The sequence below is a fragment of the Dendrobium catenatum genome, unplaced genomic scaffold (genome assembly GCF_001605985.2).
Source record: "Dendrobium catenatum unplaced genomic scaffold, ASM160598v2 fragScaff_scaffold_1595, whole genome shotgun sequence".
NCBI classification, from domain to species: domain Eukaryota; kingdom Viridiplantae; phylum Streptophyta; class Magnoliopsida; order Asparagales; family Orchidaceae; genus Dendrobium; species Dendrobium catenatum.
Genome location: NW_021320057.1, coordinates 1,366,020 through 1,383,505, shown reverse-complemented (window position 1 = coordinate 1,383,505; position 17,486 = coordinate 1,366,020). Strand labels below are relative to the sequence as shown.

Sequence of the window (17,486 nt, the reverse complement as noted above, 5' to 3'; positions counted from 1 at the left end):
TTGTATTTTGTAGCTTGTAATTTTTGTATGAATTAAGTTTGAGAGGGAGTGATTGTAATTGAGTGAATAAACACACACACATAAGGAGATCTTAAAAATTTTGTACTGATCGTACGGGACGAATGCAATTCGTACGGGACGAATGCAATTCGTACGGGACGAATGCAATTCGTACGGGACGATCAGGTCAGTTATCTCCTTTTAAGAGCAATAGAATGAACAGTTTGTTGGAGGAAATTTTTCTAAGTCCTGATCGTCCCGGATGAAATTATTTTCGTCCCAGGATGAGTTAGGCTATGTAAAAATTTTGTCCAGACGAAATCCAAATCATCCCCAGACGAAGTCTTCTCTATAAAAATTTCGTTCAGACAAAATCTATAATTGTGTCAGGACGACTTGGGCTCTGTAAAAATTTTGTCCAGAAGAAATCCAAATCATCCCCGAATGAAGTCTTCTCTGTAAAAATTTTGTTCAGACAAAACTCATAATCGTGCCAGGACGAGTTGCCCTCTGTAAAAATTTTGTCCGGATGAAGTCCTGTTCGTCCCAGGATGATGGGAACCGACATAAGTTGGTTATATCCTGTGGTAATTTGGGAACCGACCTATGAAATAACTGTTTGTTTGGATGAACCTAGTTCATATGGGACGATGATCGTGTACGAACATATTTCATACCAATATTCATTATGATCGTTTCTAACACTTTAAGTAAAATCGTCCAAGACGATCCACGATCGTACGGGATGATCCATTTCGTGTTGACTTGAATATTTGCAGTTTTTTGATGGTTTTTCTTGTCTCTCCTATATAAGGTCCAATTTTTACTGCGACCTAATCTTTTTGGCCATTGATCTTCGTGCCTATTGAAAGAAGAGTCAAGGAGAGAGTGTGAGAGTGTATTCAAAGGAGGATTCCTACCACTGGAGCGTGAAGGCTTCGCTTGGTGTTCAAAGGTAAGAAACTCTACTTGTGATTTGGGATTACTTCACTCTTTTCTTTCTTCCTTCTAGAATTCTTGTGAAAAGATCTGTCAAGGAGATCCGGTTTTCTGCCAACACTTGGAAAGTGTGAACAGCCGCGGGTTCTCTACCCACACTAAGAGAGTGTGAAAGGACGAAGGGTTCTCTGCCCACACTAGGAGAGTGTGAAAGGATGAAGGTTTCTCTTCCCAGAACAGGGGATAGTGTGAAATGATGGATGGTTCTCTACCAGCACTAGGGATAGTGTGAAAAGAACGGATGGTTCTCTGCCAGCATTGGGGATAGTATGAAAAGGACAACAGTTCTCTGCCAGCACTGGGATAGTGTAAAAGGATGACGGTTCTCTGCCACACTAAGTAGTGGTGAAACGAGTTTTGTAAAGGCTTCTCCTCCTTTCTATGGGTGCAAAAGGAGAGTCACTAGTGGTAATAGTGAAATACTCGTAGGGTGCCTCCGGGGAGTGGATGTAGGTCTGGTTTTGACCAAACCACTATAAATATGGTGTCATTATTTTTCCACTACTTTTTATTTTTGTGATTTACTGTTTTAAAACTGTGGTTGAAAAACTTTTTCTATAAAATTCATTAAAGTTTAATTTCAGTTTAAAATACTAAAAAGAGGGATTAATTTTTTAAAATACTAATTCACCCCCTCCCCCCCTCTTAGTTAGCCGTGGGACATAAACTTAGGCTTAACAACCTAATTCATAGTGAACGAGTTTCAACACTAACATTTTAGGTCCAGAAGATCAAACTATAATTTGAATCAGCTCAAGATTTGGTAGACTATGTCTGAGTCAGTTTGTAAACATTTTCTTTTCATGAGTCTATTATAAACGATGTGATTCCTGATGCTAAGTAACCTTGCACACACACACACTTGGGGAAAATTTCTAACTATTTTTAAAGTTCTCTATTTTTTGTCACATCGTCCGGGACGATCCAAAAATTGGCCTGGACGATCAGTTAAAAATAGAAACCCTAATTAGTGCATCTTGGTTAAGGTAGTTGTCATTAAGCTCATCATCCTAGATGATATTTGGATTGGCTAGGATGATAAGCTCAAATCAGAAAGAATCAGCCGCCATGTCAATTTAGGTAGCTTTTATTTTTGGATATCATCCAAGACATCATCCAGGAATTCATCCTAGATGATGCAATATAATTATGCCTAACTTAATCTAGTAATTAAGAAAAGTAATTAAGGTTTGATTGCTTGATCATATCGTCCTAAACGATCGCAGGATTGGTTGGGACGATCAGTTCAAAAACCTTAAGTATTCCTGGATGACCAAACATTGGCCAGCTTCTATTCAAGGCGATGCTTTGGATGATTTGCACTGATTTGAACTAATCATCCGGGACTATCGTGAGATCGACCTGGACGATCAACCTATTTTTCCATCATCCAAACATCCATTCAGTGCGATTGTCTGCATGATATTCATTGATTTATACTAATCGATCATGATGATATACTATCGGCCTGGACGATATGACAAAAAACCCTCTGATCGTCCCAAATCATCCTGGATGATTGAGCTTAATTTTCACTTATCATACAAGATGATATTTATATCGTCCTGAATAATAAAGTCGATTTGTTGCAATTAAGAGCTATTCCGAATATCTTCTATTTAAGACATATTGTTATACCTAAGAGAGCATCTTTTGTTGCTATTCTAACTTGAGAGAGCCAAGAGGAGAGGGAGAGCAAGGGAGAGGGAGAGAGAGGATCTTATGAGGGGGAGTTTGTGAGGGGTTTTATAAAGGTTTCTCCAAGCAAGGATCCATCATGGTCTTCTCCAGTCATCATCCTTAGTTCCTTGGGGGCTCTAGAGAGGTCTACTTCAACATCTAATTAAGGTTCTCTACCATCTTCAGGAGGTAGCAAAAGGAGTTGAGTTTTATGCCTGCTTCTAGAGGTAGCAAAAGGAGTTGAGTTTTATGCCTGCTTCTGGAGGAAGCAAAAGGAGTTGGGTTCTCTGCCTCACTTGGGTTGGTGGAAAAGAGGTTTGTAAAGGCTTCTCAGCCTTACTATGGAGGCAAAAGGAGAGACACTGAGTTTAATGCAATACTCGGAGGGCACCTCCAGGGAGTGGATGTAGGTCGTTTTGATCGAACCACTATAAATTTTTATCTTCTTTATTACTATTTTCATATATAATTTCTGTACTTTTATTTCTGTGGTGAATCTTGGTTTTTATTTTTATATTGTGTTTTGATTGAAATATTTTTTAAAACACCAATTCACCCCCTCCCCCTCTTGGTTAGCCTTGGGATTTGTTTATAAGGGCTTAACATCCCTGTTGAACTTTCAAGTGCCATCAGAGCACTTTTAGATACTATATTTAATATTTTATTACTTGACATGATACATATACTTATGTAGAACTGGAGTTCACAAATAAAATTGCCTCTTTGAAGTGTGTTATTAGTAGTTATGCCAAGGTTAAATCGATCCTCGAGGCTATAATAAATATTTTTGTACCACTATTTAATGCTCAATGTCCTTTTAGTCACTTGCCTGTCAAAAGGATAATTAAATATGGAAACTAAATGTGTACTTTCATATGTCTTTATATGTATTTAGCAGGCAGCTGGTGGGCCATGATAGATGAACTCTCCCTCTAAGGGGGCCCACCTAGGGGGCTCGTTAGGGGCTTCATAGGAAAACTCTTCTAAAATGACCAAAACATGTGCCACTCACCTAAGCCTTCCAAGGAACACGTCTTACACAAGGTAGATTGAGGATGCCTTTGTAAAGCTAACAACTCGACATTCTCCATATGCTTGGAGTACATCCAAGTCACTTGCTCTCACCTAGGACTACCATTCTCCCCAAACCATCTACAGGAAGGCTACTCATGGGACACTCAGTTCAACTCACTTCTATCATCAAGGTGGAGCTCTCGCCTCCCATAGCATCGTCTGACTCACCCATCTCTTCTCAAGCGATCTAGAAACTTCCATACAGGTCTCCGACCATGTTAACAAACTAACCAATCATTGATCCCCTCTCATATATGTGTTCACCCACAAACTCACCTAAGCACACTTGCCCTCATATACATGGAGTCACTGAACTCACCTAAAGGTATTTTGTCAAAGCCTTCCGATCTCACCCTCCTTTAGCTAATCAAGAGGTAACATGTATCTAGGATTGTGCGTAGTGTTATACATGTATTGTGGTACTGTTCTTTGTTTTTATTTATTTTTCTATGTAGTCTTCTATGTAGCCCTCAAACCCCTATAATAATGGGTGATGATGAGGATCAGTTTGGGGATCTTAAACTGGAGTTATTTCAAATGATATAGTGGATACTCTACCAATTTTGGTAATCATATTTTTTGAGTATCCTTCATATTTTATCTCTACTTATTCTCTCTCCATTTCCATTCTCATTTAGGTTCTTAAGTCACCCACTCACTCTCAATTTCAACTCGTTAGTCAAGTTGAGTGACTCCGATTAAAAATTTTGAATTCAAAATAAAGGCAAATTATTTTGTTAAATGATTGCTAATTTCTATCATAGGAAGATAATACCAAAGTCATCTCATATGAAATTAACATTTTAAGAGATTAATGACGAGTAAACTAAATCCACTTTCAAAGGCAAAGGGAAACTTATTATGCACCTCAGTAAAAGGGTCATGTTCTCAGCCATTCTCGTCAATAAATATTTATCTTATTTTAAAAAAAATTACTAAAAATTATGGTATATTTATTAAACTAACATTTAGTATTTATTAGTATTAATTAAGGAATTCATTTTAATTTATTAATGAAAAAATAAGATAAATATTTATATAAAATATTATTTTCCTTAAAATAAGATAAATAAATAATAATAATAATAATATATTATGAAGAAAAATACATTAAAATTTTATATTTTTAAATTGATTATGATAAATTAAATTGTGAAATTTTTTGACACAAACATAAAAATAATTCATTCTAAATTATTTATTAAAATAAAGAAAAAATAATTGCATTTAACGTTTTAATAAAAAAATTACAATGTGCCTTCTAACATATATGAAAAAAAAAATGATTTTGATTTTTTTATTTCTCTGCTACTTTATTTCTTTGTTTATTTCTTTAGTTTATTTCTCTCTCATACTTTCTCTCTCTTGAAATCTTTTTTTAATGTTTTTAGAAGTTAAGCTAATCGCCTAGTTCTACATTTTTTATTTATTTAATAACTAATTAAATTATTAACGGTAATTGTTTTGAAAATTTATCCTTGTTTAGCATTGCAGACTGATAATATTGCCGAATATAGCTTTGTTAAAACATGAAGACAAAAAAACGTAAGATAAAAAATACATTGAATAACAAACGGTTTTTGCACAAGGATTGATATTGACAGAAAAATTGTATCATCTTCTTGCATTAAAACACAAGACAAGAACAACGTTAAATAAAAAATTAAATACAAATAAGAAGAGTCATTCTAAATCACTTGATTTTGATTTTTCAAATCCCGTTGATAATATCTTGACTTATTTTATAATGCAGAGTTTTGATTAATAAACATAAAAAAGTCACCATATTAATTCATGTTATACACGATTTATATTGGGGCACTGATTGTTGAAGTGCTACACAGAATTTATGGGCTTGAAAAATCTCTTTTTATTATCATTTTTTTTTTTTAATTTTCAAGCTTCAAACGAAAATCAACAATATCAAGTCAAAGAAAACAATTAAGTCTTTGTTCTACAAGTATATTTTTTAATTCAAAATTTTTATGTTAACATCATTATACTTTACTTTCAAATCGAATCAAATCTATTCAGAAATCATGCGTTTAATTTCTAATTAATTAGGTGATTGTGATTCTTATACCAGATATAAACTCCAGTCGTCCAGTAACCTCTACTAAGATATGAAATATTGCCACAAAAAAAAAAAAATTCTAGATGAATCCAGCACATTTTTTATCATGTGAAAGTATATTTCCCGCAACTGTCAGGTGATCTTTAGTTACATAGTAAACTCGAACTCAGAATTTGAACAATTAAACAAATCAATAATAATTGGAAGAGCAAAAAAAACACATTACAACATTTGAGTACTTAAACTGCAGTAGAAAAATGAAGCTTTCTTTCAAATCCGACGTAAGAGATTACCAAGGTACCTGGTGTAAGCTGATGAACTCGAAATTCCGATATTATTGGTATTTCTCTATGAAGAGGCTAAAATTTAATGAACAACTAAGGTAAATGATTAACTTCTCAAGCCTGGCACTGGTTTCCAATCAGGTTTCTCATCCCAAAACATGTCATAAAATATATGACCTGGATCTTTATTCATCACGCAGCACCATATTCCTACATAACCCTGGACGCGATTTCTGAACCTTCTCTCAGATACCTATGCGTATATAGTTACAATTCAATCAGTACAAATAAATAATTAAATCGGAAAAATCAAGGCTAATGTTAGTAATTCCTGCTTCAGTTAGTTTCCAATCACGGTTAATGAAATACGATAACTGCTTTTTTTTTTCTTATTTCAACGAAATGAGAACTGGAGTATTTTAAAAGAAGAAACCTATTAAGATATTAAAAATTACATAAAGGAACTAGTGAATTTGCAAGCTTACCGCATTATGAAAACCTTGGAAAGCGTCCATCATGGACGAAAATTCTATCACTTTGACATCCTCATACAATGAAAAAAACTCTACTATCTGCAGGGGAAAGATACAAATATTTAGTCAATCAGCATCACCACGAGGAGAGGAGTTCAAAGCAAATTCTAGTAAATATATTTTAATGACGAAAACATTTTTGGTAATGACCTAAGAAAGGTTATCCACCACAACGTCAAAGCATATGCAACTTTTAGTGACAGAAGTAAGATTTTAAATGAGGTGATAAAAAGGGTTTATCCCCAAATTAAAATATATATTTGTAAGAGAAATTTAAAATAAAAATTTCGTATTAAATACAAGTACATATGAGTTTTCTCAAATTTAGAGGGTGAGAGACGCATGCATTGTAAGGTGTGTTGAGTGATACATATGAATTTTCTCAAATTTAGAGGGCGAGAGAGGCATGCATTGTAAGGTGTGTTGATTGTACAGCTTATTTGACAACGAGAGCAAAAAGATACCATTTCTTGGGTGCTGTGCATTGGCAATCTGATGAACCCTTGCCGATCAGTTTGATTAGTTTCATGGCACTTTGATGATTGTTGCTTACAGAGCTTAACTTCAAGAAAAGATTCCTTCACCTATATCCATTAAAATTACATCTTTCAATTGAAAAAAAGAGAACCCAATATCAACTTCTTAGTTTTAAGAACAATGCATTACCTGTTTAGGAAGTCTTGGGTTTTGGAGGAACGAGTATTCCCTGAAATCAATGTTTGGTCCAAATTCTTCAAAAGGTTGATCTCTCAACATAACATTCACCTAAACATATCGGAATATCCTTTCAGAGTTTATAGAAGAGATGAGAGATTCTGAAGTTCACATAAATAGTTACGAAGATGATGGACATGAAGATAAACATGTTGATTATACATATAACCCATCCTATGAGAAAAAAAAAATTACAATCCTACCCTGGTCCAAATGATCTCAAGCTACTCATACAGGATAACAGCTGCAATATTAAACCGTGTATTAAGGATTACACAACTGGTTTCATAATTACTACCAAAGTAGAAGTGCATCCAACGCAATATAGAAGGCCCTTGGAACATTAAAAAGTTTTGATGACGGTCATGAAGACCATTGAACATGATCTTCTTCCATATGCCACTTCCTATGAGGCAAGAAGATGTATAAATCCAACGCTGCTCTAAATGATCTGAAGCTAACTCATACTTTGTAAATGCTGAAACACTAAGCCTTGCAGTAAAGATTCCCACAACTCATTTCACAGCATCAGCAAAGTACAATACAAATCCTTAGAAGAACATTAATGCGGCCTGTGGACTGTCACTAACACTTTTGGAAATATTATGTCAACCATAATGAAACTAATAAATAAGAGACTGAAAACAATGAAAGTTGGCACCATATGGATTCCGCCCATGACTGCTTATCTTCAAGTGTGCTTTACAGACAATAATTACAGGTTAAGCGGCTGAGAAGATGGTGCTGTAAAGCATGGAAAATACCTGAGCCTAATGAATCTAATACCTCTAGCAGTTCGTTTGAATTACTAGCCAGGTTTTGGGGTGGCATACCTCAAATACGTGGTCCATAGGACAGAGAAAAGGTTGTCTGGTTAAAGTTCCTTCCATTATTCCAGGATGTCCAAACCACATTCTATCTAACCTGCACCAGATTGGAGGCATTACCTAACATAGAAGAATGATTATCAGTTTCATAAACTTTATTTAACATGCATAACATAAATATAATCAGAAACTGAATTGCATATGCATCTCTATCATTAAGATTGCAGACTGACTTGTTTTAATTATTTTTCCATCCTGATGCATTAAAATATATTATTCTTACAAATTTTTTGCACAAATTGGGGTATAAATGTTATGCATAAAAAAAAAAAAACTCCGCATGTGTAATCTTGTTGCACTGTTTATGATGTAACAAGAGGACCAGTACTGAGAATATGTATGTATATAAAACTGGAATATAAGGTGAAGCTGTTCCAGAAAAGTTGTTAGAAAATTAGAATTTTATAATTGAACAAAGAACACGTGGGATAAGATAATTAGTTGCATTAAGAGATGGCAACATAAGGTTTTTAATACTTAATTATAGATTAAAAATAGTAAGAGAGTAAGAGATGGATTGAGGATATATAAATAATTATTAAGAAAAATAAATATACTTTTGAGTGGAAAATAAAAATCAAATGCTGTTAAGACTTACAATATCATAGGAGGCGAGGCATCTTGCAAAGAGGATAAAAGTAAAGCAAAAACTTCAAATTTTTATGATATATATATATATAGAATGATCGTCAATTTCATACACTTTAATATGCCTAGCATTTAGAAAATCAGAAATTAAAATGTAAAGCATCTGCTCCATTGAGATTGCAGACTTTTTTCTGCTTCATTACATTTTTAATCCACTTGCTATGGATGTGTTGCAATCAATGGACATTTTCATCCAATCCCTATGATCAATATGAAAAAAGTCTTAGACAATGGCGTTTTCAGTTGTTGAATTTAGAAAGCTAAATTTGATCGTACTGCTGGTTTATAATTGTTCCCATGCTCAAGTAAATACTCATATAACAGAAATAATTATACTCCATCGTATGTCGACATAAATATATATAGAGAAACAAGGAAACATATTAAAGACAATTAGGCGTTAGTAAGATAAAAAAAATTAAGAAAAACATTAGGAAAACTATAACAAGGACATTCTGTGGTATAAAACCATAAATTAATCCATTACATACTTAATGCAAACTACAAATGCAGTAGTTTTTTATTTCACTATGACATTATAGTCACCTAATACTTCACTTATAGAGCTGTTTCAACAGTATTTCAGCCCGTTTAAGGGAGGCATTTATGTCTGTGCTAATCAAAAGCAGCATGCTTCTGTTTCTCTTTATAAAGGATGATGTAGTATTGCCTCCATAATATTCCTGTGTTTTCCATATCAGATATTTAAGGCTTTACTATGACTCCCTATTCTCTGTATGGGCTATCATAAGTTAAGCATGGTGAGATTATTTACACTTTAATCAAGATTTAACTATTGACATGTCACACAAGAAATTTAACTTTTCGTAGTACTTTGCAAGTTGGAAACTATATCCAATTGGAGTCTTCAAGCAAGGCTTTCCATCATAACCAATCTCATGCTCACAATTGACCAAAATAACAAGTGTGAGTAATGCAGGACTACAATGCTTTTGAATGTATGCAAAAAGAACTTGCATGATTTTGATAAGAACAATTACGATTAAGACTATTAGCAATCAAAACGATAAAAGAAAACGTAAGAGGGGTAGCTACGTTTAGGCCAAATCACATTCCAAACATTTGGATTATCAAAATAACTTAGAATTTCAACAACATGCGAATTAAGTAGTTTTCAACAAAATCTCTAAGCTAACAATAAGATAGAAACATAGAAAGCACGCTCAATCCTACGTTTACTAAGCAGAGGCAGAAAGCGAAGCATGGCTCCTTGTGACTTGATCACCACCTACATGATTAGTGGATTAGGAAATTAAATGAAAAGGGGACGAAGTTCACCCTTGGGATGGTCCGAAAACGATTTGCCACTGGACGTTGGCAAGTTGCTCGTCAATGGCCTTTGAGAGCGTGAAGATGATGCGGTCCACGTACTCTTCAATGGAACGATCAACTTCCTGTTTGAAATCGAATGTGGAGTTGAGGATGTTGACGTTGCCTTGTTCGTCGTAAGCGAATCCGTAGTCAAGTTCTGGATCGGCCATTCATCGGCTTTGAAAGAATGATGTGTAGATGAAGGCCAAGGTTGCTCCCTTGAAGACTCCACTAGAGAGAAAGAAGTTTCTCTCACAAGTTGAGATAGAGGAGGGGATGGCCGGCCACTATGGGAAGACTTTGGTTTAGTTTTTGTGGAGGGAAATCTAATTCAAAGACCTCCTTAATTAATCCCTTTATTTGAAAATAATTAAAAAAGAGAAAGAGGGAGAGGGGGCGGCGGGCAAGAGGGGAAGCTTGAGATTTATTTCCACAAACCAAGGATGGGATTTTGGAAAGTAGTAAGGAGGTTAGGCTTTAGGAAATTTCGGCCAAGAGAGATACGGGTGGGCCTTGAATTAATTCCAAGAGGGGAGATGGCCTTTAGGAAATAAATCCAAAGATGTATTAATTAGTTTGGGGGGGGGGGGGGGGCCAGGGGCTAGGATGTTGGGGAGAATCAAATCAATTTTAATGCTTTCCTCCTTGGGATTTACTAATTAGGACATAGGATGTAATGTCCACTCCAAATCAAAGGAAGGAGGTGGGGCACAGGGGGCTAGGATGTGGGGACATTAAAACAATTTTAATGCTTTCCTCCTTGGGATTTACTAATTAGGAGTAGAATTTAATGTCTACTCCAAATCAAATTAAGTTTAAATTTGAATTTAGAAACTTTCCTAAAATAGGATTCGCTTTTAGGAAATGATTCAAATTTCAAATTTGAATTGATTGATAGTAAATAACTTTCCCAAAAGGAGTAAGCAAGAAAGGAAACTATTCAAGTGGAGTTTGGAAAAATTGGAGGTAAGGGAGGGAGAGGTATGGCCGGCGGCTAGGTTGGGGTTTTGTAGGGATTTCGATGGGGGAAAGGGAGAAGGAAAGTGGAAAAATTGGAGGTAAGGAAGGGAGAGGTATGGCCGGCGGCTAGGTTGGGGTTTTGTAGGGATTTCGATGGGGGAAAGGGAGAAGGAAAGTGGAAAAATTGGAGTTAAAGGGAGGGAGAGGTATGGAAAGGTGGCTTGGCGAAGTGAGGAGTTAGCCGACGGTGAAGTGTGGCTAGGGTGGCCGGTGGCTTAGTGGTGGTGGGGGAATCCTTAGGCCGGCGACTAGGGGATGAATGGAAGAGGAAAAGAGGTAGTGAAGAAGAACCACGAACCCGGCCGTCTCCAAGGTTGGTGGGTAATCCGATTTCCCTCTCCAAGGGATTTCTCTCCCAAGCACTCTCAAGATCTCACAAAAAACTCAAGCAATGAAAAATTTTTATAATTCATTCATTAAGTATAAGAAGAGAAATATAAGGGCTATAAATAGCCTCATACAAATGACTCAAAAAGTAAAGACAACAATACTCTTTGGGCATGCACATGACCTCCCTTTAATAAAGGGTAAAAGTGAAAAATAATAAGAGCAAATACAAATATAAAATAATAAAAGATAAATACATAATATAACTCAAAAATATATTGACTCGATTGTGGCCGTAGATCGACGGCCACGTCTCTGATAGACTTTCCAAGCTCTGATGTCCCCATTAGTGAGTCCTACCCCTAGTAAACCCTGAAGGCCTTTCCAATGCCAAAATCACATAATTGTTTGCTTAAATGAGAGAATTAGAGCAGAATACTAAAATTTAAGATAATTCAAGTAAATAAGTAGCCCTAGACTTTTTTATAGACAAGGGTTGAGGCTACTTTTGGATTATTAAGAGGCCATGATATGCCCACACTGAAAATTTGAGTGGGATAGGCAGCTTGGATTGAGGTAGCCTATGAGTGTTTTATGGTTTCCTTATATAGTGTGCACCGTTGGATAGATAAAAGCCATGCATGCTAACCTTGGATTGCATGCGTGGATAATTAAGTTTGAATGTTTTGTTGAAGAGAAACAAAGATTGTGTGCCGCATTTACTAGAGATCAGTTCACGCAGTGATGGAATTGCATCATCATGAGCATACTATTAATTCATTATATATATATATATTAAAAAAGTGCAATCCCTTTAATTTTTGAAATAAAATATAGATCATGTGAATTTAGTAGGGCTTGTGTATGTTTACTAATCCTAATAGAGGACAAATTCTTTGCTCTTTAATACAGCAAGTTGCACTAATTGGGATATAAATATCCCTGCATACTCAATTTGTTGAATTAGTCAAGTTTAAATGTTAGCCGCCCTTCCAGATAATTTATCACAAGTTTTAGCAATTAGACCAAAAAATATTTCGAATAAATCCCATCAATTTTGAATGTTCACAAAATATAATAGATACTAAATATCAATAAATATCTTAGAAGTATAAAAGAAAAAAAAATCAACATAAACAATGACCGATAAAAAATGGAAAAAAGAAAGGTGCGAAGTGTTACCTTTAAAGATTGTTAAGATAACCAAATTGAATTTCTATAGTTGAGAATAAAAGGTCGGCTTTGTAAAATAACTATGCAAGCTATGTAATTTGAATTCCCGTGTTGAGCGATAAAGATGCCACTAATAGCTAAATTAACAAAAACATCGAGCCTTTATCCTACTTTGTGAGGCCGGCTACATGAATCCTTTTTCTCTATTGTGTCCTATTAAAAGTCAAATTTTCATTCAAATCTAATAAAAAAAATATCATTTCTAATACTTTCTAACCAAGTCTTTTTAAGTCTACCTCTACCTTTCTTAACATAGGTCATATCTAATACATCGACTCTCCTAACCAAGTCAACGAAAGGACACCATTTTATATGGCCAAACCATCTAAGGTGACTTTCTCTAATCTTATATGCCACTCATGAATATAATTAATTAGCATTTTGTCTCCAAGAGTAAAGCTATTCATTCACATGAGCATCCTCATCTCTGCAACCCTTTAACTTAATTTTATACTTATTTTTAATGGTCAACATTCTGCGCATAAAGTATTGCAGGTCTCACCACCATCATATAGAATTTTCTCTTAAGTTTGAGGGGTACCTCTCTATCACACAACAGGATTGATGCATTCTTTCCAACTTAAATTCTACTAATAATATCCTCATCTATTTCACCATCACTTTGGACAATAGACATGAGATATCTAAAACATGTACTCTATAAAATGATTTAATCGTCCAAAGTCACAATCCCCCCACTAGATCTATTACTACTAAAATTACACTCCATGCATTTAATGTTAGATCTACTCAAACAAAAACCTTTAGAATCTAAGGTTGACCTACATAATTAAAGTTTTCCTTCAACCCCTTATCGAGTTTTATCAACAAGAAGAATATCATCAATAAGAAGCATACACCATGGTACATCGTCTTGCAAATGTCTAGTAAGAACATCCATAACTAAAGCAAAAAGATTTGGGCTTAAAGGTTATCCTTAATGTAAATCCAATTGAAATAGGAAAATACTTGGTCAAACCATCTTCTGTTGAACAACAGTAACAACTCTTGAAAACATAACATTAATGGCTTGAATATAAACATTATTACCTCCTTTCTTTTCTAGAACTCTACAGAGAATTTCTCTTGGAACTTTATCATATGCTTTCTCTAAATCAATAAATCTCATATAATAAGTATTGAATAGATGTTTTGGGAGCTCCACAAAAGTAGGAAGAATTTCGAAGAAGGCTTTGAAGGATCAGGAGCTATTGTGGGAGATGGATGAAGGTGGCCGGTCATCTAAGGATGACCGGAACACCAAAAATTTGATATCTACCGCAAGTCCAATCATGTTGGATTCAAGAGGTAGATTCTCATTCAATCGAATCTCTTCTTTTCGGATTTTGGAATCTCCTCTAGTCATAAAAGAGGGAGGTTTAAATGCTATGAAAAAACCTTTGCCAATTTCAAGCAAAGGTAAGGAAATAATTTCGTCTTTGAATGATACGCCAAAACCTTTGTCGGCTATCATTGCTGGAGCAAATGATAAGGAAGCATCATCATCAAGAGGTAGTTTTGCTGATATTTTAAAGAAGGACATTGATATTCCAATTTCTTCTTCAAAATTGGATATTCCTAATGTGTGGATTAAAAAACCTCACATTAAAATAAATTTTAGTGAAATACATGAGGATATTAGAGATGAAAATGTTGTCATTCTTGACAAGGGAAAAGAAAAATCTAATGTTCAAGTTTTGAACAATTCATTAGTTGTTAACATTCTTAGAAAAAATTATCCTTTTTCTAAGTGTTCATTTGAGTTAAGCAAGCAATGGACAAAATTTGGAGGATTTCATATTACATTGCTTGGTCTAGATTGGCTCCTTTGTTCATTTCATTCTCATGAAGCCATGGAGGAAGTTCTTAACGGAGGTCCTTGGCTTGTAGGGGGTTTTGTGGTAGGCTTAGACAAATGGTCTCCTACCTTCTCTCCTTATTCTCTGAATGGAATTTCTTCTCCAATTTGGGTTCGTCTTCCTCATTTGCCACTACACTGTTGGGATGAATCCAATATCACTAGAATTGTTTCTAGAATTGGAACTCCAATTTTATTGGATGGTAACATGTTTAGATGGGGGAGAAGGGAATTTGCTAGAGCTTGCATTCGAGTAAATTTGAATTCTAAGCTCCCCTCTGGAATTTGGGTGGAAGGAATTCATGGTATTTTTTCAAAAGTTTTGAGTATGAAAATCTATCATCTTTTTGCTTTAAATGTGGAAAAATCGGCCATATTGATTCTGTGTGTCCTAATACAACACATAATCAAAATCCTATTGTTAAAGAGGCCCCTTGTTCTTTTCAATCTGAAAATAATTCTTTTGGACCTTGGATGCATGTGAAGTTCAAAAACAAAAGGAAAATTATTCCAGAAAAAAAGATTCTTAAAGTTATCTCAAACATGGATAAATCAGATGAAGTTTGTGTTAATAACAAAAATGCTGCCTTGGAAGATGCTGAAGGAGGCGAGATTTCTGGTTCAGAATTTTCTATTGATCCTTTGACAGCATGTGACGTTGCTGGAAACAAGGAAGAAGAAGACAACGCAGTTAGACGGGGTGCTGAATTTTCCACTGTCCATCCTGTGATTGCTAAAAAATTAAAAATTCAAATCCCACAAATTATGGACCGGTGGAACAATTTCAGGAAATACAGAATTTAAACTCTGAAATTTGTTTGGCTGATCCAGTGGAAGTGGAGTGCAATAATTTGAATCCCAACAGCAATATTTTGAATTCAAAATCTGAATTCAAAATTCCTGAAATTGTGGAAGCTATTAAGGAGTTGAAGCTGTTCCTACCAATTCAATTCAAGTTGTTGAATTTCAGGTAGATAACAAACCAATTTTTAAATTCAAAAATGCAGATTTTCAGGAGGTTATTGCAAATCCTTCAACTGAATTGGCGGCTGGTTATAGCATTAATGCTGAACCAATTATTAATTCAGCTTCTATACCTGAATTAAAAAACAGTTTTTACTTGATAAGAGATACTTCTCCACTTTCGGATATCTCATTGAATTTTTAAAAAACTGCTCTTAAAAAAGACAATAGTCTTTTTAAGAAGAGTAAATCCCTCGGATCTAAGCCCACATTGTTCAAAGAACTTCAAGCATTATGACCGGTGAAAGATAATCCTAGAAGGAAGATGGCTGAAATCAAAGTGAAGAACGGCATGAGAGCTTCTTCTTCTCTTTTACCTCAATAAAATGCAAGATGGTTCTCCGGGTGACAACAACATTGCTGGTAGATACTTGAAGATGGAGCAAATTATCAAAATTTTTGGATTAATGCTATCTTTGGAAGCTGACTTTGGAGATTGGAAAAAGTTTATGGAATATCTATCAATGATATTCTTAAGTGATTGCTGGATTTTATTGTTAAAATGTACTTTCCTTTTTAGCTTTTATTGCTTCGTTTTTTATCTAATTTGTTATATTAAACATTTTTTAATTGATTTTGGAATCATTACTAAGTCTTATTCTCTAACTGGATGGGAACTCTAGTTTATTACTTTGGTATCCCCTGCATCTCAACAGTTTCAAAATAAGAATTAGTGGGTTTCATATCATTTATAATAAGTTTAATTTAACAAATTTAAGTCCAATAAGGTACCTTTTTCTTGTTGAAAAAGGAACCATTAGCTTCCTTTACCTAGTTTGTATTAGGTTGTCTTTTATTTTATAATTAATGCAATTATGCATTTCTTCAAAAAAAGAATAGATGTTTTGGGAAAACTTGGAATGATATGACATAATTAAACTAGAAAAATGGTAAGAGCAAGACCACCTAAAATAAGTAAAAAAGTGTTAGATATTTTGGACATTTACAATTAAAAGTAGAATTTACACCAAAATACATTTAATTTGTATAGTTATGAATGAGAAAGAGTAGAAAGAGTAATAATGTTCTAGAATAGAGGAACTCCTAAATTTTTGTTACTACATAGATGTAGTTTTCACAGAATCATTTATATGACCTGTACACTAAATTTTTTGACACAAGCCCTACATAAAAAATAATAACTAAACATTTGAAACATTCCGATGATATGTGGATGTAGAGAAAATGAACAGTATGAGAATCACTATAGCATAAGTACAACGAAAGCTGAATAAGTATGGTAAAAATGAAGACAATAATTATCACTCACCAGAGTTCTATTTACCAATGATGCTATCGCAAGTGCAGTCCTTACTTGCTTCAACTACAAAATAAATAAGTATTTTATTTTTCCAATATTACCCATGTGGGGAAAGCATCTCCACATCTGACAAAAACTGCGGTCTGCATGGTCCCCAGAGGACTTCAAAAATATTGATAAATACAGAAACAAAAAAACATATGTAATCTTACCTGGTAATTAACTAACGAGAAATGAGATTCAAGAGTATGTGCACCATCTAATAGCAAAGCCTTTGGAATATTCGGTTTAAAAGACAAGTAACCTCCTGTAAGAAGCCATAGAACTTCTTTAACTTAAATTAAGAGCACACATTATATAAATTTATTAGAAAACTTTCGACAACTTGTTTTCCTGCAATTGATATAGTTAACAGACGCCAGCAGGCTAATTTTTCCCTTTTAAATATACTACTATTCAATTTAAGAACTGACACCTTTCTATTTAGTCATTATTGGAGTAGGCAGGGGCCGGGTTTACTAATAAATGATTTAATTAGC

The 17,486-nt window shown here is 34.5% G+C and overlaps 1 protein-coding gene and 1 long non-coding RNA gene across 2 annotated transcripts; one reads left to right on the top strand and one right to left on the bottom strand.

Moving 5' to 3' along the window:
- Positions 1–5,904: 5,904 nt before the first annotated feature.
- On the bottom strand, positions 5,905–17,289 carry LOC110108228 (arabinosyltransferase XEG113-like). The gene is made up of 7 exons (XM_020838783.2): positions 17,160–17,289; positions 16,957–17,010; positions 8,192–8,305; positions 7,311–7,409; positions 7,109–7,228; positions 6,597–6,683; positions 5,905–6,364 (listed from the first exon to the last, which is right to left on the bottom strand). Exons 3-7 carry the CDS (start codon positions 8,300–8,302, stop codon positions 6,218–6,220), a joined length of 564 nt encoding a protein of 187 aa, XP_020694442.1. The 5' UTR covers positions 8,303–8,305; positions 16,957–17,010; positions 17,160–17,289; the 3' UTR covers positions 5,905–6,217.
- Positions 10,816–11,801, top strand: LOC114581199. Its single transcript, XR_003703073.1, has 2 exons — positions 10,816–11,283; positions 11,376–11,801. It is a non-coding gene; the product is annotated as an uncharacterized LOC114581199 (long non-coding RNA).
- Positions 17,290–17,486: the final 197 nt, after the last annotated feature.

Bases quoted from the DNA above. Each gene is read 5' to 3' on its own strand.
- LOC110108228 (XM_020838783.2), bottom strand. From the start codon at position 8,302: ATGCCTCCAATCTGGTGCAGGTTAGATAGAATGTGGTTTGGACATCCT. The intron at 7,229-7,310 runs GTAATGCATTGT...TAATGGATATAG, and splicing joins ACCCAAGACTTCCTAAACAG to GTGAAGGAATCTTTTCTTGA. The intron at 6,365-6,596 runs GTAAGCTTGCAA...ATATACGCATAG, and splicing joins TCCAAGGTTTTCATAATGCG to GTATCTGAGAGAAGGTTCAG.